The 23,412-nt window shown below is 43.2% G+C and overlaps 1 protein-coding gene across 1 annotated transcript in view; it reads right to left on the reverse strand.

The window, feature by feature from the left end:
* The window catches only part of SLC26A4 (solute carrier family 26 member 4), a 169,310-nt gene that overhangs the window by 79,556 nt on the left and 66,342 nt on the right, over positions 1 to 23,412 (reverse strand). Inside the window, exon 5 of the mRNA XM_078680191.1 lies at positions 9,177 to 9,341. Within this exon, the coding sequence (XP_078536317.1) occupies positions 9,177 to 9,341 (165 nt within the window). The remainder of the gene's footprint in view (positions 1 to 9,176; positions 9,342 to 23,412) is intronic.

Below are 23,412 nucleotides of genomic sequence, written 5' to 3' on the forward strand. Positions count from 1 at the left end.
GATTGGCGAAGCTGATGTGGGGGTTATCTCTGCCTCATTAAAGTTCTTCTGTCAAGAAACCATGTCTGTGTCCTGCCTCAACATCATAACAATTTTGGCGACGATTTAGCCAGACACAAGGCAGAGGCAGAGGTACACAAACCCCAACCACGAACTCAACGTGTGGAGCGAAGTTACTGGCACCTGTGGTGTCATGCCGACGGAGTTCTCTGTGTGGGAAGCTGTCTACTATTGAAACTCCTACGCAGACTGTAAGGTAGACTGCGGGGGGAGAAGTGACCACAGCATCGAGCACGCCATGAGCGCTGAAGCTCTTGGGAGAGACTGTGACAATCACTGTCTGGTGTCCTGCCGAAAATAACGGTGGAATGTGTAGGAACAGGCGACAGCCGCTTTGAGAGCGTTGTGAGTGTTGGAGCTCTGTGGAGAGGCTGCAACAGCTACTGAGACGACGGCCCATCAAACAATACGGGTGAGCAGTGTTTCTAGCACATGGTTAGCGCAGTGAAGGAGGCTAGAACTTACAAGTGCGGAGTGAGCGCTGTGAAAGAGGCTGTTGTGTGAGGCTTATACGTGACGACAGTGAAGGTGAGCTCTGAGTGAGCGCTGTGGGCAAAGACTCAATGATTTTTGGAGAAGTGAGTAAAGGCAGCGAGCAGTCAGGGGTGTCTGATTTCACCCTGTTTGCACCCGCTGATAAGCTCCGCTGTCGACCGGTGCTTTGACTGTTGAGGTTAGCAGGCACTGCAGAAGCGCAGCGCTGCTCTTAGACTGTGACTTGAGGCAGAATTGACGCAATGCATGCTGGAGTACTCGGCGCTTCCTCTGATTGCGGTAAGGAATGGCTGCTGAGAGATTATCACAAGGGAAGTGTGACATCAGCAAAGCTTAACAGCTGTGGGGTGAGTTAGGCATGCGTTTGGCCAGCACTAGCATATAGAAAGGCGCATGTTTGTTTATCTTTGTGCTCAGCGAGGTTTCAGGTCTAACTGAAGGTGTTCTACTTACTGATGACTTTGTGATTGTATGAGGCAACAGCGGACAGGTGGACGATCTCTGCTCACTGTACAGCTCTCTTCTTCCTTGGAGGTTCTTTCCCTAGTCCTGTCGCGCCTCATCCCACACTTTGAACTTTTGGGAGGAGCTAGCATTCAAACCCTACTGTTGTCATGCCTTTTCCTATTGGTTCTAGCCTGTCACCTTTTGTATTGAAATTTCACTTCCAGGAGTGTATTTTTCCGGTGTATTCTGCCATCTTCTGGTCAAGGTGAATTCTTGTAGGGAAGAAAATAATAAAAATCAGCATAAATAGATCTCAGTACTGCCATAGTAACACCACCCACGTTTCATATGTCACCAGGGGAGCCTCCTATTGATTGGGAGGACTTGATTGACTGCTTTGAGAACTAACTCTTGGCATTAGATGGTGCAAGGTTCCTTGCCATTTGGAAAAAGGCTTTGCTTTTGAGCTCTTTAGGCAAAGAAGGGCAACATATTTTCAAATATCTGCCACCTTTGGGGAATGCACAAGGTGGTGCAATGGAAGATGTTTTTAAGGGGTCTGTTTTACGACTACAAATAAGGTTCTCTAAGTAAATCAATGTAGTTATGCAACTTCACAAATTCTACACTCAGCCACAAAGTTCAAGCCAGACTATTGATCATTTTGTTGCCAGATTAAGGGAACTCTCAGCAAAATGCCAATTTGGTGCCATGACGGATAAATTGATCAGAGACCAATGAATTGTGCAGTGCAGTAGCAAGAAGATGCAGGAAAAATTGCCGGCTTCCAGCAACCCCACTCTTAAAGATGCGATAGCGATTGCTAAAGTGGTTGCGGAATCAGAATGGTGCATGCGTCCGGTGAAGGTCATTTCCAGTAGCAACAAAGAAAACAAAGTGGCATCTCTAGGTGATGACACAGAAGGAGTTAATGTCATCAGGAACAAATCTCCATGCCCTGTTCATGGCAGCAACAGGAACAAATTTTCTAAAGCTCTTGGAAACCCGCAAGGCAAGTCTGGTGGTCATCATTGCCTCAGGGTGGCAGCAACTACCATATGACGGATTCAAAGCAATTCTACGCCATTGGTAAAGTCTGTCTCAAGTGTGGCAAAAAGGGGCATCTAGCACGCATGTGCAAACAATCGGAGAAGAAAGTGGTGTGGGCGTTGTGGAGGGAGAGGAAACAGGCTACAAGGTTCTAGTAGCACAGAAATAGGGTGTCATTGGGGATGTGGGAGAAGACGTAAGAATACGAACATGTTCTAAAGCAAAGTTTGACATCAATGGCTGTCTAGTCTTTTTTCATGGTGGACACTGGTTTCCTGTACATTATTGTTACTTGAAATCTTTTTGAAGGAATGTGGCCTAGGGAGAGGTTAACTACGTCTGAGATTGTCCTTAAGGAGTACCAGGGCTGTGACATGATTGTTCTGGGGTTCATGTCAGCCAAGATCACCTTCGCTGGGAGGCACATAGTTGGCAAGGTATATGTGGCAAAGGAAGGGCCACCCATTCTGTGTTGGTTACATCAATATGACCTCAACATCATGTGAGTCCTCGGGGTAGAGCTCAAGTGATGGTTGTAGATGACTTAGGCTGGAATGACTTGTTGGAGCTGCACAAAGGGGTTTCTAAAACAAGGTTCGGTGAAGCTCTTAACTATGAATACGAAATCAAACTCAAGAAAAATTCAATACCCATTAAGCATGTTCCTAGAAGGGTGCCCACGGCAGCTAGAGGGAAGGTAAAGGAAATAATTCAGCAACTCTTGGATGACAAGGTAATATAACTGGGCAAACTGCTGAATGGTTATCTCCTGTCCTTATTATCAAGAAGGCCAATGGGTAACTCAGGTTCTGTGTAAAACACTGGGCGTGGTGAGCGTAGCAGGGCTTCGCGGAGGTCCACAGAGTTGCAAACAAACTCAGTGGAACTCAGTGGAGCTCGACTACACTGCCCACCTCCAACCCCGATTAAGAAGTAAGTTTACAAGAATTTAAAAATAAACTTAAAACTACTTACCTCTTTACTGCGGCGTATTAAGTTTATTTTTAATTCCTGTAAACTTACTTCTTATTAGGGGGGTGGAAGTGGGGGCAGGCCAACTCGGCTCTGCTGCGGAGTGTGCGTAGATTTGCCTTTTCTGCGTTCTCCACAGAACACGGAGAAGGCAAATCTACGCACACTCCGTGGGACTAGCGGTGGTCTTCACCCGGGGTTAGTTCTGTGTTGACTTGTGCAGCTTGAATGAGAATGTAATAATGGACAACATTCCCTTTCCCTATACAAATGAACTAATACTCATGGTGTCTTGTGGAAAAGGTTTCTCGAAATTAGACCTGAGGAGAGCATACCACCAAGTCAGACTAAGCGAACACTCCATTACGAATGAGGGAATATTTCAATTTTGCAGGCTTCCCTTTGGTTCATGCTCTGCTGCCAGCCCGTTCCAGCATTTGATGTCTTCTGTACTTTCAGGCCTGGACAAGGCAGTTGTTTTCCAGGATGATATCCTTGTCTTCGGAAAGGATGTGTAGGAGCATAATCAAGTGTTGGGATGGGTTTTGGCTCGCATTGGTAAGGTGGGTCTAACCTTGCATAAGGAGAAATGTCAATTGATGATGCATGAGGTGAAATATCTGGGACACCTGGTGACAAGGGAAGGTGTGAAACCAAAAGCCAATTTGGTCAGTACAATTGTAAATGCACAAGTACCTCTTGACAGATTGTCTTAGATCTTTCATGCTGCTTGTAGAGTATTATTCTAAGTTTGTTCACGATTTTGCACACAAACTGAACCTTTGAGGGAGTTGTTAAGGAAAGGGACTAGGTTCATGTGGGGTGAGCTGCAACATTCTTCTTTCTTCTTGATTAAGGATGACATTGCACATGCAGGTGTGCTAACTCCTTTCAGACTGGGTTTAAAACCTTTGTAACTCGAGGGGTTGGTGTGGTCCTGGCACAAATGCATGGCAAGGAAGAGAAATCCGTTGTGTTTGCCTCATGTTCTTTGAGTGGAGCGGAGCGCAATTACTCAGTGATCGACTGGAGCTCTGGCTGCTGCTTGGGCCACCAATTACTTCAGAGTGTTCTTGTGGGGTGGTGCGTTTCACTTACGTACTGATCACAAAGCATTCCTCAAGGTATTGGGGCCTGGTGGTACCAAGAACTGATCAGGGAGGTTAACCAGGCTTGCTGTTAGATTACAGTAGTTTGACTGCAGAGTTGAGTACGTCCCAGGTGGAAAAAACGGGTTGCCGACTGTCTGTCTAGACTCCCTGACAAAGCAGCTGTAGTACTAGACTTATCCACTGATGAGGTTGTGGCAAGTGTTGATGATGCCACAGTGGGTTTTGCCTGTGCTATTCCAAGGGAGGAATGGCTAAAAGCAATGGAAAATGACTCTGTTTTGAAGGGGGTTGTACTCCTGATGAAAGCTGGTGTGAGGAGAGATAGCAATTTACCAGAAGGTGTGAGAGCATTTTTGAAGGTGGTGGATGAGTTATCCGCGAATGATGAGAGGTTGATCATGCGACAAGAGTGTTTTGTTCCACCCTCTGGTTTGCATGCCAGATTGATTAGTTTGGCATATGAAGGTCACCTGGGGCAAACATTCACCATTGAGAGGTTGAGAGAGAGTTAGTAGTGGCCCTTTATGGACACACAGGTCACGGATTGTGTTGTGAGGTGTGAAGCCTGTAGGGATTCAGAGAAATGCCTGAGGGTTGGTTAAGGGATTTCTCAAGAGCCACACCAGGCTGAGAAGGTTTGGGGGAATGTTTGCCTTGATTTTATCGGACCTTTTGGATTTCTGTCTGATCATGAGAAATGTACAGCTGTTTTGGTTGCTGCCAAATCAAAGTGGGTGGAGGTTGTGTTTATGAGGTGTGTCACCACTTCCTCTACTATTGGGGCTTTGAGTGGTGTGTTCAAGAGGGAGGGTTTTCCATCTGTACTCCTGACTGACAATGGGACCCAATTAACTTCCCAAGAGATTAACAATTTTTTGGATACTGTGGGTGTGAAGCACACCTGTTGCTCTTCGTACAACCCACAGGGCAACAGTTTAGTTGAGACAGGCAACCATATGGTAAAGGGCACAATGCAATTGGCACATACTGCGGGTTTGTCTGTGCAAGGTGCTGTCAGTGAAATGCTGTGGGCTTATCGCACCACCAGTAATGGCAGTTCGGGCGAGAGCCCGCTTGAAATGATGGGTGGCAGAGCTCCAGGTACCAAACTGGTGCTGTCATGGATGTGTCAGAGACCATGGTCAGCTGTCAAGACCAAGGATGTGAATGCCAGGCAGAATGGATGTAGGTGTTCCACCAATACAGGCAATTGGGTCAAGTGAAGCCTGGCGGTTGCAGCATATTTTTGAGCAAGTTCAGGAGACTCTTCAGAGTCAAAGCTGTCGGTGGTAATTGGGTTAAACTGGATAATGGCCAAACGTTTAATCTGAGGCATGTTGCACTTTATAAGAGACTCGGTGATTTTCCTGAGGAGGCAGTTGAACAGGATGTCTTGGGTGATTTGCGTTCACCTCGGCTGATGATGAATGATGGTGAATTCACTGGGGCCCAGTTGGATTGTAATTCAGGATGCTGTGTCTGATGTGAAAATGTGGTGCCAAAGGGAAGAGATGTGTCTACGGGTGCCTCTCAAGTTACGAGGGAGGTAAGGTAAAGAAGAGCTCCTGCCTATTTGGGTGACTATGTTCAATAATGTTTTCTTGTATGTTTCTTTCCTTGCCTGTTTAGCTTTCTTTTCCATTCTTTGTTTTATCTCTTTCTTCCAGCCTTGCACTAGGGGTCTCTCTGTGGGCGGGTCTCTCATGGGTGGGTCTTTCCTGTACTGTTTCTTGTTTCCTGTGAGTTAGGCGTTCTTTCCTTGTGGGGACTGTTTTGTTTTTATATAGATGGTAAGATGGGGAGATGTGTTGTAATGTGCTTAGGCGGCTCCAGCTATGCTGAGGCTGCTTCCCTTTGTGATGTATATGGGTTCTATAGTGATGTCATGGTTCTTGGGGTGACGGTTTGTCAGTTGGTGTCCAGCTGTATCTGGGGAAGCTGGTGTGGGGTTTATCTCTGCCTCATCAAAGTTATCATGTCAAGAAACCGTGTCTGTGTCCTGCCTCAACATCATAGCAGTGTTCCACATATGTTCCTTTTCTCTCTCGCTCTCTCACTCTCTCTCTCTCTCTCTGTATATATATATATATATATACATATATATATATAAAAAATAAAAAATAAAAATATATATATATATATATATATATATATATACACTTATAGATATATATTTTCTCGCAGGCCACCAGATCCACACTGCACTTGTGGGCGGGTGCTTGTACCTCGCAATGGGGAATTCTTGTTATATAGACACGTGCACTTTGAAAGTTATAGTAACTATGGCCGCTAAATATTTGAGCATGACACATAATTGATTCAATAATGTGTAGCAATGATCTGTATTGACTTACAATTGTGATTGCATTTTTTTTAATGCAATGCAATGTTCAAGGTAGACAGATGTGAACTTTTGAATATTAATCAATGATTACAATGTATATTTACTTCCACAATATTGTCTGTCAATGTGTTTGCTACAATATTCTTACAGCATGACCTTTCTGTAGAAGATATTCTGGGATACAACCAACGAAATACATAACCAAGATGGCCTATAGGCAAGTTCATCAAATAGAACCATGATGGCATCCAACATAGGGCTACTAGGGCTTGAAAGGTGAGTAGAGAGCGGCCCCTAGACCTAAAGGTACAGGGCTCAGTGTCAGACTCAAAAGTCGAGAAAATCTCATTGTGGGACTAAAATCAACCACAATTATGTTTCTGCAGACATACTCTCAAACATTCACTGTAAAGTCTCATAAATCATTCTATAGCATACCCAACACTAAACAGGTCAATTACCACTAAGTTACCGAACGTTCAAGTCTTTAATATCAAATGCTTACACATAGCGTTTAAAACAAGATGAAAAACTGTACATGACCTGTACAGAAGTGACACCAGGTCACTTAAAATCATCAATATAAAACCATAGAAATTATGACAATTCATACACATAAAACGTATTTTTTCGAAACAATATATATACAAAAAGGGAGCAAACACACAAGATTGTACCATCTGTCTTTGCATCATGTTAATCACTGTAAATCAAGGAATTAGACACATGATTGTTAGAGGGTCCATCATCTAATGTATCCACGTGTTCATCAGGTTTAGCAAACCAAAAGCGCTGATGCATTTCGCTGGTTAAGTCAGATTTTGACCACCTTCTTGAGGACAACAAGATATTTCCCAGACAAGGGTACATAATATTAAAATATACCTGTATAAAAACATATAAATCCAACACGTATCTTTCACAAAACTATAATAATGTACATTTCTTTACATCAATGCATAACATTTCATTGTATCATAGACAAGTTTAAATCAACAACAAAGTGGAATAAACCTTAAACAAGAAAAACTTCTTGGGGTCACTCATTCAGTTCATTACCCACAAATATTCAATTTTCTATCCAGCTACTCACATTACATTACATTTTTATGGTTTTATAGTTATGATTTCAAGTAACCTGGTGTCACTTCCGTATAGTTATTGTACATTCTTCATGTTGTTTTAAATGCTTTGTGTAAACATTTGATATGAAAAGAAATAACCGGTAACTTAGTGGTACTTGACTTGATTAGTTTTGGGCTTGCTGTAGAATGATGTAAGTGACTACAAGGGCTTGATCCATAACAAATGTACAGAATAGCATGCATATACGTTCAATTTAGATTTATTAACCTATATGGCTATTCTGAAACTCTGGCTTGGATCCAGTCCTCATGGACTTACATTGGGCACTCTTGATGGACATAAATACATTAAACATTCCATGGTCTTCCTTCTAAAGGAAGGTTTGTCGGGGAGCCCACACATCTGTGCTAGGTTTCAGTGCATAGAACATATGATATAATAATTTGCCTCCTTTGCTAGCAAAAATGCCATGCTTACCATGTATAAAATGTGCAAAAATGTTGTGGATTTCCAGTTTGACCTTGTGGCTTTATAGGCAGATAAGACCATGGGTTTTAAAGATGCAGGCCCTTATTACGAGTGGGTGCATTCCCCCCACAGCAATAGATCTTGGTAAAATTCTGCATGTTGGCATTACAAGTCTCTTTGGGCCCAGAATGATCAAATCCACAAACTTGGGACCTGATAATTCTGGGCCAGAAAACACCAGACCTAAGTTTGCTACTACAGCTCATTCTATGCACACTCCAAGCTGAATTACAAAATGCCTTTCAAAATCCCAACGACATCTTCTTTGATTCACTTCATCTTTTGTTTATTGATCCATAATAAAACTTCCTACAAAAAACATAAAATTCCCTGTCCCCAAAACCCAGTAGCTAAAGCAGCATCCAGATTTAGGATCAGAAATCGAAATTATGATAATGGTAATATCCAATAAGAGATTCCATATGTGAGTATAATACATGCATGAAAGTATTCCTTATAAACAAACACATTTAAAATATATACATTGAGCATAATTCAACACATCTTTTGCCCCGAAGGCAGTCCTGCGTGAGGCTTTCGTAATATTGTGTTTTCATAAAGAACCCCTGCACCATTGTATAATGTTAATAGGTGTGGCTATGTGCGTGGAAGTACCACAGTCCTGTGCGGTGTGCACAAAGAGTTCGTACTGTAGTCTCTGTGCTTTACTCAAGAGGAAAAGGCGAGCAGACCACATCATGATGGTAGCATTTTTTATTCTCTTTTTGATTCTTGAAAATCAGCCAAACCATTTGAATAAATAGAAAAAACAGTATTATACAGAGAACCCCTGAGTGCCTCAGACTCTTCAATTGCAGAAGAACAGACAGAATCCCAACTTTGTATAACTTTAACCGCTTACCTATGATAGTGGGAGACTACCTAGTACCTCCACTATCAAGCCAGCAGGAATAAGCTGAAAAATGTCTGGGAACAAGTGGCTCTAATGCAGTAAATATAACTTACCATAAAATGCTATTATTTAGAATCTGTATTTTACAATTCTTTTGAAATGTGTAAAGGAACAGGAATATTAGCAAATAATAGTTTAACAAACTGTTTGTGAAGCGCGCCAAACTTACGTATATGATGGACAGCACTCCGTTGTAGTTACTGGTGGGAACATTTAGCACCAGTTTCAGTTGTGAGACAAACACCTGGAAGGCAGCGGCTGTGGTGAAACCTCCAACCAGTGGGTCTGCGAGGTACCTAACAATGAAGCCGATCCGGAGCACCCCCATCGCAAGCTGCAAACAAAAGGGGACCAGTACCAAAGTTACACCACCAAGACATGGGAATCAGCATAGGTGTTACACAGCCGAAACATATGAAACGGAATCGGTGTTACATTGCCGAAGCATGTGACCGACATCAGTGTTAACCGGTTTTACACTAGAAAAAACATGTTAACTGCGATCTATCAGTGTTACACAGCCAAAACACGCAAACAAGCTTCTGTCGTGTTACACAGACAAACTATTGGAACCAACATCATTATCACACAGCCAAATCTTGCAAACTAGTATCAATTTGTGTTCCTCAGCCAGATCATGCAAACTTGTATCAATCAATTTTACACACGTAAAAACATTCAAACCAGTATCAATCAGTGTTACACAAGGCAAAAGGTGAATCAGCAACAATGATAAGCAGTAATAATATGCAAACCGCTATCATAAATGTCATTCAGTCAAAATATGTAAATCAGCATTAATGACACAGAGTCAAAACATGCAAACCAGAATTAAACAGCATAAAACAGCCATAACTTTCAGTCTGGTGTCAATCAGTGTTACCCAGTTAAAACATACAAACTGGCATCACGCTGACTGAACATGCAAATCAATATGATTGTTACTAAGTAAAAACGTGAACCAGTATCAGTTTTACACACAAAAGGTCAAAACGCCATGAAACTTAGAAAGCATAATGCTCGTACTTGATTCAAGCCAGGGCACACTCTATATACTAATGTATTTCATGGATCTCCAGTCACCGGACACCATCCTTGTGGGGCCTGAAAAAAGTGTCGTTGCACCGTTGCCCCTAAAGAAACCACACTACGAGACAATATCGTTTGGATGCAGGAGGGTCACGCTTAATTGCAACTCTAACCATGCTGTTTACTGTTTGTCTTGCCCATGTGGGAGGATGAAAAGTTTGCAGTGTTTGATTAAGGGGGTGTAAAGAAAAAAGGGTTCCAAAATGGGCTTTAAATCGAATACATTTTCTATAAACTGTTTTGCATAGCTCAATAAACACCAGCTGGACCTTTCTTAAATTTGGCATTATTACATAGTAGGGGGCGTAGATGATTCTGTGGGTTTCTGCAGGTAAGCAGAGTAAGTAAATGTTGAGTTATAAAGTTTTTCAACTTAGTGATACCTTGGAACACAATACTACGAAATGTAGCAAAAAAAGCCCTAAAATAAAATTTCAGATCTACTACATGAACAACTGAAAGATCCATTTATGGTCACATGTTAATAGAAACCTATAAACAAATACATACCAAATACAATACATCTTAATCTACATAGGTTTTCTTTGCATGCTGTATGGCTAATGAAATAAAAGTGGCCCAACAAGCCAAACAAAAAACATCTTTCTTACGCATCCCTGTGCAAAAGGCGGGAACATTGACCTAGCAGTGAGCCACACAAACTACTATTTGCAGTGCATGATAATTGGCCACTAAGAAAAAAATAATAATCTTAGAGCTTGATTTAGATCTTGGCGGAGACAGCGGTGACAGATATCCAGTCTGCCGAAATATAAATTTCATTGTGTCCTATGGGATTTATATTTTTGCGGATGGGATATCCGTCACCGTAGTGACAGAGTACCCTGTCCACCAAGATCTAAATCAGACCCTTAATTTTTATAACAATAATAGTGATTGCCTTTCATTCACTTTGGCCTTCATATGTAGCTCTATCCTACTAAAAGTGGCAAGGAAGCCCAAAATAAAACTAGACTGTATATGTAAGGTTTCAGATTTACTACATGAACAACTGAAAGACCCCTTGATTGTCACATGTTAATGGAAATCTATAAACAAATACATAACAAATAGAATACCTTTTAATCCAAAATAGAAGTGGGGCTACAAGCCAAACAAAAAACATCTTTTTTATGCGCCCGTGCTACAAAATGAAAAAATGCCCTAGCAGTGAGCCACGCAAACCACTATTTGAAGGTCATGATAACTGATTACTAGGGGGAAAAATCTCTATATTTATAGCAATAACAATGATTGCCTTCCATTCGCTCTGGCCTTCATGTGTCGCACAATACTACTCAAAGAAGTAAGGAAGCCCAAGAATAAACTAGACTGCATATGTTGAGCATCAGATTTACTACATGAACATCTGAAAGACCCATTTATGGTCATATGCTAATGGAAACCTATAAACAAATATATAACAAATAGAATACATCTTAATCTAGTTAAGTTTTCTTTGCATGCTTTCTGGCTCACAAAATAAAACTGTGCCCAACAAGCCAAACAAAAACCATCTTCCTTATGTACTGCTGTGCAACAAAATAGAAAATCAACCTAGCAGTGAGGTACACAAACTACTATATGGAGGACATGATAATTGGCAATTAAGAAGGAAAAAAAATCAAGGAGTGTGTTTCATTCACTTTGGCTTCAAATGTAGCACAATCCTACTAAAAGCAGCAAGGAAGCCCAAAAAATAAACTAGGCTACATATGTAAAGTTTTTCAACTTAGTGATACCTTGGAACACAATACTACGAAATGTAGCAAAAAAGCCCTAAAATAAAATTTCAGATCTACTACATGAACAACTGAAAGATCGATTTATGGTCACATGCTAATAGAAACCTATAAACAAATACATACCAAATACAATACATCTTAATCTACATAGGTTTTCTTTGCATGCTGTATGGCTAATGAAATAAAAGTGGCCCAACAAGCCAAACAAAAAACATCTTTCTTACGCATCCCTGTGCAAAAGGCGGGAACATTGACCTAGCAGTGAGCCACACAAACTACTATTTGCAGTGCATGATAATTGGCCACTAAGAAAAAAATAATAATCTTAGAGCTTGATTTAGATCTTGGCGGAGACAGCGGTGACAGATATCCAGTCTGCCGAAATATAAATTTCATTGTGTCCTATGGGATTTATATTTTTGCGGATGGGATATCCGTCACCGTAGTGACAGAGTACCCTGTCCACCAAGATCTAAATCAGACCCTTAATTTTTATAACAATAACAGTGATTGCCTTTCATTCACTTTGGCCTTCATATGTAGCTCTATCCTACTAAAAGTGGCAAGGAAGCCCAAAATAAAACTAGACTGTATATGTAAGGTTTCAGATTTACTACATGAACAACTGAAAGACCCCTTGATGGTCACATGTTAATGGAAATCTATAAACAAATACATAACAAATAGAATACCTTTTAATCCAAAATAGAAGTGGGGCTACAAGCCAAACAAAAAACATCTTTTTTATGCGCCCGTGCTACAAAATGAAAAAATGCCCTAGCAGTGAGCCACGCAAACCACTATTTGAAGGTCATGATAACTGATTACTAGGGGGGAAACTCTCTATATTTATAGCAATAACAATGATTGCCTTCCATTCGCTCTGGCCTTCATGTGTCGCACAATACTACTCAAAGAAGTAAGGAAGCCCAAGAATAAACTAGACTGCATATGTTGAGCATCAGATTTACTACATGAACATCTGAAAGACCCATTTATGGTCATATGCTAATGGAAACCTATAAACAAATATATAACAAATAGAATACATCTTAATCTAGTTAAGTTTTCTTTGCATGCTTTCTGGCTCACAAAATAAAACTGTGCCCAACAAGCCAAACAAAAACCATCTTCCTTATGTACTGCTGTGCAACAAAATAGAAAATCAACCTAGCAGTGAGGTACACAAACTACTATATGGAGGACATGATAATTGGCAATTAAGAAGGAAAAAAAATCAAGGAGTGTGTTTCATTCACTTTGGCTTCAAATGTAGCACAATCCTACTAAAAGCAGCAAGGAAGCCCAAAAAATAAACTAGGCTACATATGTAAAGTTTCAGAATTACTACAAGAACAACTAAAAGATACATTTATGGTCAAAAGGTTTTTTGTAAACCTACAAACAAATACATACCAAATACAACTTTTGCAAATAAAGAAATTACATTAAATCTGCTTGCCACACTAGTTATAGTTAGTATTCCCAAAGAGAGTAATTCCTCGTATATTACCTTCCTAATAATTTCCCACCTCTTTGATGGATCTCCATAAAACACTCCAGACCTATTGTATTTTCTACATTATGATATGATGTACATTTTTGTGGTGAATTGTTAAGGGGTGCAAAGATAAAAGGGGGTCTCAAAACGTATATATTGTGGTGCAAGGGTGATGCTTTTTGGATACTGCAGTTAAGTAGGGTAAGTATTTTTTGAAGTTATAAGGCATTTAAACTTAGTGATATCTGTCACTGCTTACTTTTGCGGAATTTCACAAAATTTTGTGAAACCACAGCAGTACAGGGCCGTAAACTTATTTAAAAATATATTAAAAAATATATAAATAAATGTCCCTACCTATTACCACTTTATAAAGTGGTTATATGTCGGGACCTACTATTTACATATATATAAAGCCCTAACATTGAGCCCAGTCAAAGTGTAGTAAAACAATATGGCTCCCTTTTAATTCTCAAAAAACTGCTGTTACCCAATAACATACTGGCTTTTCATCGCCTTGTACCACGGTATACTGCAAAGTTATCACGGCATTCGATAACCAAAATTTTAACTAAAGCCTAGCTGTATTATTGGATTGTGGTACCATCATGACATTCATGGTGTCGCATGGGCAATGCAATACTTAAGTCAGATGCATGACCTTGCGTTGGTTGGTACTTCTGGAGAAACACAAGGTAGCACAATTTACTATTATGCATTACTCTGCACTCCATAATCTACCTTGCTGCTAAATTTCACATACATCCATATGCCACGCCACTGTAGCCACTACACGGAACGCTATTCCACTCTCCGCCACTCCACTCTCCACTGTATGAGACTCCACTCAACGCCACTCTATTCTACGCTATTACACTGTATACAACAGCATTACATGCCTCTCCAGTCTACATCACTCCACTGTACGCCACTCCACTGGACGCTGCTACACTATATGCTATTGCACTGTATGCCATTGTACTGTATGCCACTCCATTCTATTTTATTCCACTGTATGCCACTCCACTCTATAACAGTCCACTGGACGCTATTCTACTGTATGCCACTCCATGGTAAGCTACTTCACTCTATTCCACTGCAGTGTATGGCACTCCACTCTGTGCCACTTCATTCTATGCTATTAGATTGGACCCCACTCCAATGTACGCAACCCCACTGTATGCTAATGCACCCTACCCGAGATCACTGTACGCCACTCCAGTCTACACCCCTCCATTATATGTCACTGTATTGTGCACTACTCCATAGTACACTCTTACACGTTATGCCACTCCATTGTACAACACTCCACTCCACTCTGCGCTATTACACTGTGCTCATCTCCACACTATGCCAGTCCACTCTATGCTTTTACACTGTATGCCACTCCGCTATATGCTTCTCTGACGTATGCTATTCCACTCTACGCCATTCCACTGTATGCCACTCCACTCTATGCTCTTCCTCTGAATGCCTCTGCACTCTATGCTACTCCACTCTACGCCACTCCAGTGTATGCAACTCCATTCTGCCCCACTCCATTCTACACACTTCCATTGGATGCCACTCTACTGTTCGCCGTTCCACTGCGTGCTATTACACTCTACCCCATTCCACTGTACGCCACTCTAGTCTACACCACTCCATTATATGCCACTGCATTGTGCACTACTCCATTGTACACTATTACACTCTACGCCGCTCAATTATACAACACTCCACTGTACGCTATTACACTGTACTCAACTCCACTCTATGCCAGTCCACTCAATGCTTTTACACTGTATGCCACTCCGCTATATGCTTCTCCAATATATGCTATTCCACTCTACGCCATTCCACTGTATGCCACTCCACTATATACGCTTCCTCTGAATGCCACTGCACTCTATGCTACTCCACTCTACACCACTCCAGTGTATGCAACTCCATTCTACCCCAATCCATTCTACACACTTCCATTGGATGCCACTCCACTGTTCGCCATTTCACTGCATGCTATCACAATCTACCCCATTCCAGTGTACGCCACTCCAGTCCACACAGCTTCACTGAAGGCAACTGCACTGTATGCTACTCCACTATACGCTATTCCAGTCTATGCTACCCTACTGTACACCACTCCTCTCTATGCTATTCCCCTGTATGCCACTCCACTATACGCCACTTCACTCTGTGCCACTCCAATGTACATGACTCCTCTCTGCGCCACTCCATTCTACGCTAGTCCATTGGACACTACTCCATTCTATGCCACGCCACTATATGCTATTTCACTCTACCCCACTCCACTGTACACTACTCAGTCTACACAACTCCACTGTACGCCACTCTACTCTACACTACTCTACGCTATTCCACTCTAAGCCACTCCACTGTACTGCAGTCTATGCTTTTTCACTCTAAGCCACTATATGCCACTCCAATGTATGCTATTTCACTCTACCCCACCATAATACACCACTCCAGTCTAAACCACTTTACAGTACCCCACGCCATTGTGTGCTACTGCACTATAAACTATTATACTTTACGCCACTCCACTGTGTGCCACAACACTATAAGCTTACACTCTATGCGACGTCACTGTACGCCACTCCAGTCTACGCAATTCCACTTTATGCCACTCCAATGTAAGGTACTCCAGTATACACTTCTACACTTTATATGACTCCACTCTACAAAACTCTACTACACTCTATGCTACTCTATTAGACTCTGCTCCACTCTATCCTCGTACACTGCACTGTCCAAATTTAGTCTCAACTCAATGCCCATACACGTTATTGTAAAACACTCTACTCCACTCTATGACAGTTTCCAACACTGTTCGACACAGCACTCCACTCTTCTTTATAAGACGTCATTCCAATTTGTAACAGTTTCCTTGACTCTACGCTACACCACTTCCAAGTATCTCCACTCTATGCTAAGCAACTGTATCCTACTCCACTCTATGCAACTACACTGTACACCACTCCACTCTACACTATTCCACTCTATGCCACTCCAGTCTTCTACACTCCATTATACAGTACTCCACTGTACGCTATTCCACTGTATGCTACTCCACTTTCCGGTACATTGTATGACACTCCTCCAATATATATAATTCCACTCTATAAAAGTCTACCACATTTTAAGGCACTCTAGGACATTCTACTCCACTCTATCCACATACACTCCATTGTCCAACTTCATACTCTATATGCCCATACACTCCAATGTTCAACACTCTATTCCACTATACAACGACTTCTCTCCACTCCACGGTACAAGACCCTACTCCAGTTTACTACCTATTCTACACCAGTACACTCCACTCCATCCCACTCTACTCTACGACACACCAATAAACTCTATTGAACTTTACTCCATACTTCCTTACACTACTCCACTCACCTCTACTGCACTGTCCGCGACTTTACCTCACTCTACTCTACTATACAACAATCCACTGTATGCAGCTCCACTGTTTCACACACTACTGTACTCCATGCAAATCTACTCTACAGCACTCTACTACACTGTATGCGACTCTCTGACACTTACTCCTTTCTATACCACTTCACTCCACAATACAACACTGTACTAAGCTCTATGCCACGGTACAACACTCTATTCCACTCTACAGTACTTTAGTCCACTATACAAATCTGTATTTAACTCTGTATATGCCAGTGCACCCCACTTTACTCCACTCTACTCTGACACAGTGTTCCCCTCTACCCTACTACTTCACTGTATGCCACTCCACTCTAAGCCACTCAATGCTATTGTACTCTATCCAATCCAGTATATCACACTGTACAACCCTGTACTGTGCTGTACACCACTCCACTCTACAAAAATCAACTAAGCTGTATGCAACTCCACTGTAGTCTACATCACTTTCCAATACTGTGCAACACCACACAACTTTCTACTGTACAACACAGTACTCCATTGTATGACACTTTACTTGACTCTATGCTACGCCACTTTATTCTACTGCACTCCAAGTCTCTATAGTCTGCGACACACCACTCCACTCTACTACACTCTACACTATCCCACAAGAGTATACTCCACTCCACCATGCTTCACGGATCACAGACATAATATCGGGCACACAAATATCGTGACACAAAAATATTGTGTCAAAAATATTGGCTGCCTCCTCTCTGTCATCAAGGTATGGTGGGCAGGAGACTGCAAGGCTAAGTTGGGGTCCTGTTCCTAGGGAGGGTACACTCATGGGCCTTCCTCCCCTATTCTGATAAGTCATCTATGGTGGCGTGCTGGCGTAACCTGTGATCAGATACATGTATGGCTCCTCCTGACCCTTTGAAGGTACTATCCCTTAATGTAAAGGGGCTTAACTCTCCCAATAAGACAACAACTGTGGTGCTACTTTCTACACAACACCCCTGACATAATCTTTCTCCAAGAAACCCACCTGTTGAAAGTAGATATCCCCCGAATGCCGCACCCTAAATATCCCCTCTAATTCTGGGCCGCAGCTGACACCAAAACCGCTGGAGTGGCTATCCTATGCAGAAATGGTATCAGGCAGGGGGAACAGAAAGTCTTTCGGAGTCCGGAGGGGCGTTTCATCAGAGCAGGGGTGGAGGTTGGGAGACGCTCATTCACACTGTGTAATGTTTACGCGCCGAACCAGATGCAGGACCGTTACCTCCAAACGCTACTACGGGAACAAGTGCCACAGGGCGACCCCTCTTTGATACTGGAGGGAGACTTTAACTTGGTGTGGGATCGTGCGCTGGACCGTAGTGAAGCCTCTTCGAATGGGTCTGGGGCCATGGCCTCCGCTCTACGGAAACAGATATCAGACCTAGGCTTGATAGATTCCTGGCACTACCACTCCCCTGAGGTGCAGGATTACTCGTACTACTCCCATGTACATCGCTCTTATTCACGTATCGATTATTTATTTGTATCGCATGCCCTTATAGGGGACACGTTAGCGGCATCTTTGTCCGAAATTTCGATATCCGATCATGCTCACATGGCGCTACTCCTGCAGGATCCGGCCGCTTGCCCCACCCATTTGCCGCGATGGCGCCTGCCGCCGCATATCCTGTAGGACCCGGCCAACATGGAGGCACTAAGAACTGCCATTCACTTTTACTTTGCGAGTAATGATCTAGCCGAGACTCCATTCCCTGTGGTGTGGGATGCCTTTAAGGCTACGATTCATGGCCACATCAAATCGAGAGCGATTGTGCGGGCACAAGAGGTCCGTCGCCTGGAGGATGACCTCTCCAAGGACATTAAGAAACTTGAAAAGCAGGAGCAGGAACGTCAATCGCTGACATGTCGGCAGAGGCTTGCTAATCTCAGGGGTCAGCTTCGATCCCTGCGCACCAATAAAGCTGAGCGATGCCTACTCGCACTAAAACAGCAATATTTTGAGGGGGGGACAAAGTGGGTAGATTGTTGGTGAAGCGGCTGCGGGCACGAGTAGTGAAAGCCCACATAGCGAACATCCAACTGCCGGATGGAGGAAGGGTCACTACAGAGCGAGCTAAATGCGAGGTCTTTAGGAACTATTACACTGCCCTTTATGCGACGGATGCACCCTCCCAAACCCATATTGACGAGGTTCTGAACCAGTACCCCTGGACCCAGGTGCACCCGCATCACGCCAAGCAATTGGACGGTCCTCTACTGGCAGAGGAACTGACGGCAGCATTGAAAGACCTCCCCCTTGGGAAGACAACAGGCCCGATGGCTTGCCGTTGGTCTGCTATCGTATGTTCATAGCGCAACTTCAGCCATATCTACTGCGATTATATAATTTCTTCTCGGGCACGGAGGGGCCGTCGTCCTCCATGGGTATGGCAGAAATAGCCCTTATCCCCAAACCAGGAAAAGATCCCATGCTGTGTGCTTCTTACCACCCCATAGCACCCCTAAACACCGACCTCAAAATTTATACCAAAATGCTGGCCAAGCGCCTAGATCCTCTCATGCCTGGCCTTGTAGAGCCGGACCAAGTTGGCTTCATTTGCAATAGACAGGGGGCGGACAATGTGCGTCGGATTGCACACCTGGCGGGGAAAGCACACCATTGGAATATACCAGCTTGCCTTCTATTGCTTGACGCGGAGAAGGCGTTCGACCGGGTGGATTGGGGCTTCCTTCGCGCTGTCCTGCACAAGATTGGACTGGGACTGAACATGATTGCTATGATCATGGCCCCCTATCTCTCTCCACAAGCGCGGGTTCGGGTTAACGGGCAGCTCACAGAACCCTTTCCTATCTATAGGGGTACGAGGCAGGGCTGCCCCTGTCTCTTTTGTTATTTGCCTTGGTAATAGAGTCTTTAGCGGGACTGATCAGGCAGAATGCCTCAATCTGGGGGGACGACAAAGAAAGGTAGCGCTATTCGCCGATGACCTCATCCTTACGCTATCGCATCCACATACATCTCGCCCGGCACTTCACACTCTACTACAGTGCTTCAAGAGGGCTTCAGGGCTTAAAATTAATCATGACAAATCTTGGGCTTTAAACCTTACAATTCCAAAAGAGGAGATGTCAGCTCTGAAGACGCTTGCTCCTTATCAATGGGCCACGGATCATATCCGGTACCTAGGGCATCAACTAACCCCCTCTTTGGACACGTGGACTCAGGCAAACTGGCGGGAATGTAAGAACACAGTCTTGGAAGACCTAAGAAGGTGGAAGTCCCTAACTATCTCCTGGCTGGGTAGGCTTAACGCTGTCAAAATGTCCATCCTCCCTAAAATCTTGTACTTATTCCAGTGTCTCCATACTCCTATACCACAACACCAGATACAGGGCCTCCAGAAAGAGATTGTTAACTTTATATGGGGTGGACATTGGCTGCAGTTCTCCCACAAGATTCTCACGTTACTGCGAGACAGAGGGGGACTAGCGTGCCCTAACCTTCTGGAGTACTATTGGGCCTCACACCTCCGCATCGTCTTGGAATGGACGACCACTGAAAGTGAAAAGGTGTGGTTCAATATGGATAGTATGGTAACGGGGCGTACCATCTGGGACCTCACATGGCTCCACAGAGCGGCACGGTCCCGTAGTGCCTACATGGCAGTGCCAACTAAAACGGTCTTAGATATATGGGACAAGATAGCCGTGCGTAAAGGACTGGTGACTTTCCCCTCCCCTCACACTCCCATAGCAGGCAACCCGCTATTCCCCCCGGCCCTTCATCCACAAACATTCGCCAAGTGGCTACAGGGGGGTTGCAGAGTGATCAGAGATCTATACGAGGTAGGAACCCTTAAGTCATTTGCCCAATGCAGGGAGGAATTTAGTCTCGCACTGGAAGCGAGGCTACAATACGTGCAACTGCGGCACTGGGTATCCTCACCAGAGATGCAGCAGGCTGCTGTCCGACCATTCACTTCCTTTGAGCGGCTGATCCGCTCCTTCGATGACTCGAAGGGCCTTATCTCCCGGACATACCAGATCTTACAACACCCTCCTGTCCTCACTACACATCCATACCAACGCCATTGGCAGCTGACCTCTGACACGGAAATCACAGCTACACGGTGGAATCGCCTATGGCGAGACATTCGTAGGGTCTATCGTAGCATCCCACAGAGGGAAAATGCATACAAAATTATGATACAATGGTATTATACGCCCGTTCGACTGCACAAAATGTTCCCCCTTATGCTGTAGGTGTCTGAATGCATCTGGCGATTTCATTCACATTTGGTAGAGTTGTCCTCTCCTGACCCTGCTCTGGAAGGAAGTCCTTAGTCATATCAAGGAGGTACTGGGGGTTCCCTCTGCCTGATTCTGTCGACACAATCCTGTTGGGCCTTAAACCTGATAACCTAAAAGCACTCACCTGCAGCGACTGGACCATAGCACTCCACATGCTTGGGCGGCCAAACAACTTATAGCTCTGTATTGGAAAAAAGCAGAGACTCACCCGATTGCAGCTTGGTTCGTGCGACTGTGGCATGTAATAACTATGGAACTTCTCACAGCGCGATTGCACTTACGAGACACCTGCTTAAACGCTGTCTGACGACCCTTAGTTCAATACCTCTGTAAAATTGAACATACGCGCCATTTGCCCTCCAAGCTTAGAGCACTGCGATTTTTTCGAGGGTGCCATACTCCCGCCAGACCCTAATAGGCTTTTTGCATAAATGGAGCAGTAATCTCCGCTAATCTCTTTACCATGCCTGACATCGACACACTCCACCTCCCGTCTGCCCCCCCAGCCTATTACGTGGCTATAATTTTCTTTCTTATAACACCTTTTCTTTCTTCGATTCTTTCCTGTCCCTCTGTCACTGTTCTCTTTATATGGGCCTCTAGCCCATGTTCTCAATGTTATTGTTATTTTTAAACAGGTCCCAAGAATCCCTACAACAAGTTACTATTGCTACATGTACTAAGCCACGCAGCCGGCCAAACAAGGGTTGTAGGCGACATGCTGTGCCTTAATTAGCCTATTACTGCCTTTTTCTTTGCTGGGAAACGCTTGAAAATATTGTGGCCGGCCCTAAATGGGTTGTAGGCTTTACGCTGTGAACGCATGAACCTTTGTCCCTTTCTTGTTTTATAAAATAAAACAGACTTCAAACAAAAGTGAAAAAAAAAAATATATATACATATATATACATATGAGGTACGTAGTGCTCCCACGTCGAAATGTTCAGTAACAGCAGTTACTGTCGAACAGGAAAACAGGAGCAGCGAGACCCAGAAATGGTGCAAATATTGTAATTTATTGAGTGCTAGCCCAGCACCAGTCCGCCATGACGCGTTTCGGCTAGAGATAGCCTTGATCACATGACAAGCGTCAAGAGGGCTGTTCACCTATTTAAAGTGCAACGAGCCATCACATGCAAAGGAAACAGAAAAAATACTGTTGATGTTACCGAGTTGTTAAACCTCTAACATTGCGACATAAATGTCTGAATTGCACATGTATACAAGAAACTCATCACAAACAAAGAATAATGTGTGATATACATAGTTATCATTCATCAAGAATATCATCTTAATAAATTAGCCATCTATTTACAAGAGTCAACATGGCAACGGCTATATCCAACTTTTAAAATGATATAAAAGCTAAAAGCCGATAAATAGTTATATACATCTAAAATATAACCATTAAAATCACCAAAACTCTGTACAAAACTAAATGTAAATTAAGATTCCGTTTGTCATGAACTCCTAATTCGGTGTAATAGTGCCCAAGTGGGCTGGTAGTCTTGCAGACCAATAATAGGTACTATACATGTGCAAAATTCGCAAATTCTACAAACGCAGTGATGGTATAAAGTGCTCCCACAATTAGTGATATAAAGTGATTGGTGAAATTAAAATGGTCATGGAGATTATATTCTTCAGGGAAATGGTTAATAATCATCAGGTACAGTATCAAAAAGTCACACTGCAATTGAAAGAGGTTAAAACTTCATATGTATATATATGTACACGGTCTAAGTGGGCATAAACAGAGATGCTCTTGATAATGAACATGGCATAAATTGAACATTAATGTCTAGAGATAGGTGTGGCAGTCCTCCCCAATGTTAAGGCCCTGTGGTGCCTTGGTATCTTATAGAATTATATAACGGGTCTCTAATTTCCGCAGGAGAGATTCCCTGTCACCACCTCTCCGTTGGGGAGGAACACAATCTATCACAAAATATTTCAAAAGGGAAGCATCCTTTCCATGTTTCCTTTCAAAGTGCCTGGCTACCGGGTAAGTCACATCTGCGTGGGTAATTGCTCGCAGATGTTGTAATATCCGCTTGTGAACTTGTGGTCGAGTACTTCCCACATACCTCAACCCACAAGGGCATTCCAGGACGTAAACAACAAACTCTGATTTACAGTTTAGTTTCTGTTTAATTTTGATGGGAAAGGGAGAAAGAGGAGTAGTCACCTCTGTTTTGCTAATGCCATGTTTGCATGCTTTGCAACTCGAGCACCTCAAAAAACCTTTGCTGCCACTTAGCCATGAGGCTTGAACTACCTCAGGGCTGCTGGACACAAGGCTATCCTGCATAGCCCGGGCTTTGCGGTAGGTAATGCTGGGTTGT

The sequence above is a fragment of the Lissotriton helveticus genome, chromosome 1_1, assembly GCF_964261635.1.
Source record: "Lissotriton helveticus chromosome 1_1, aLisHel1.1, whole genome shotgun sequence".
Lineage (NCBI taxonomy): Eukaryota > Metazoa > Chordata > Amphibia > Caudata > Salamandridae > Lissotriton > Lissotriton helveticus.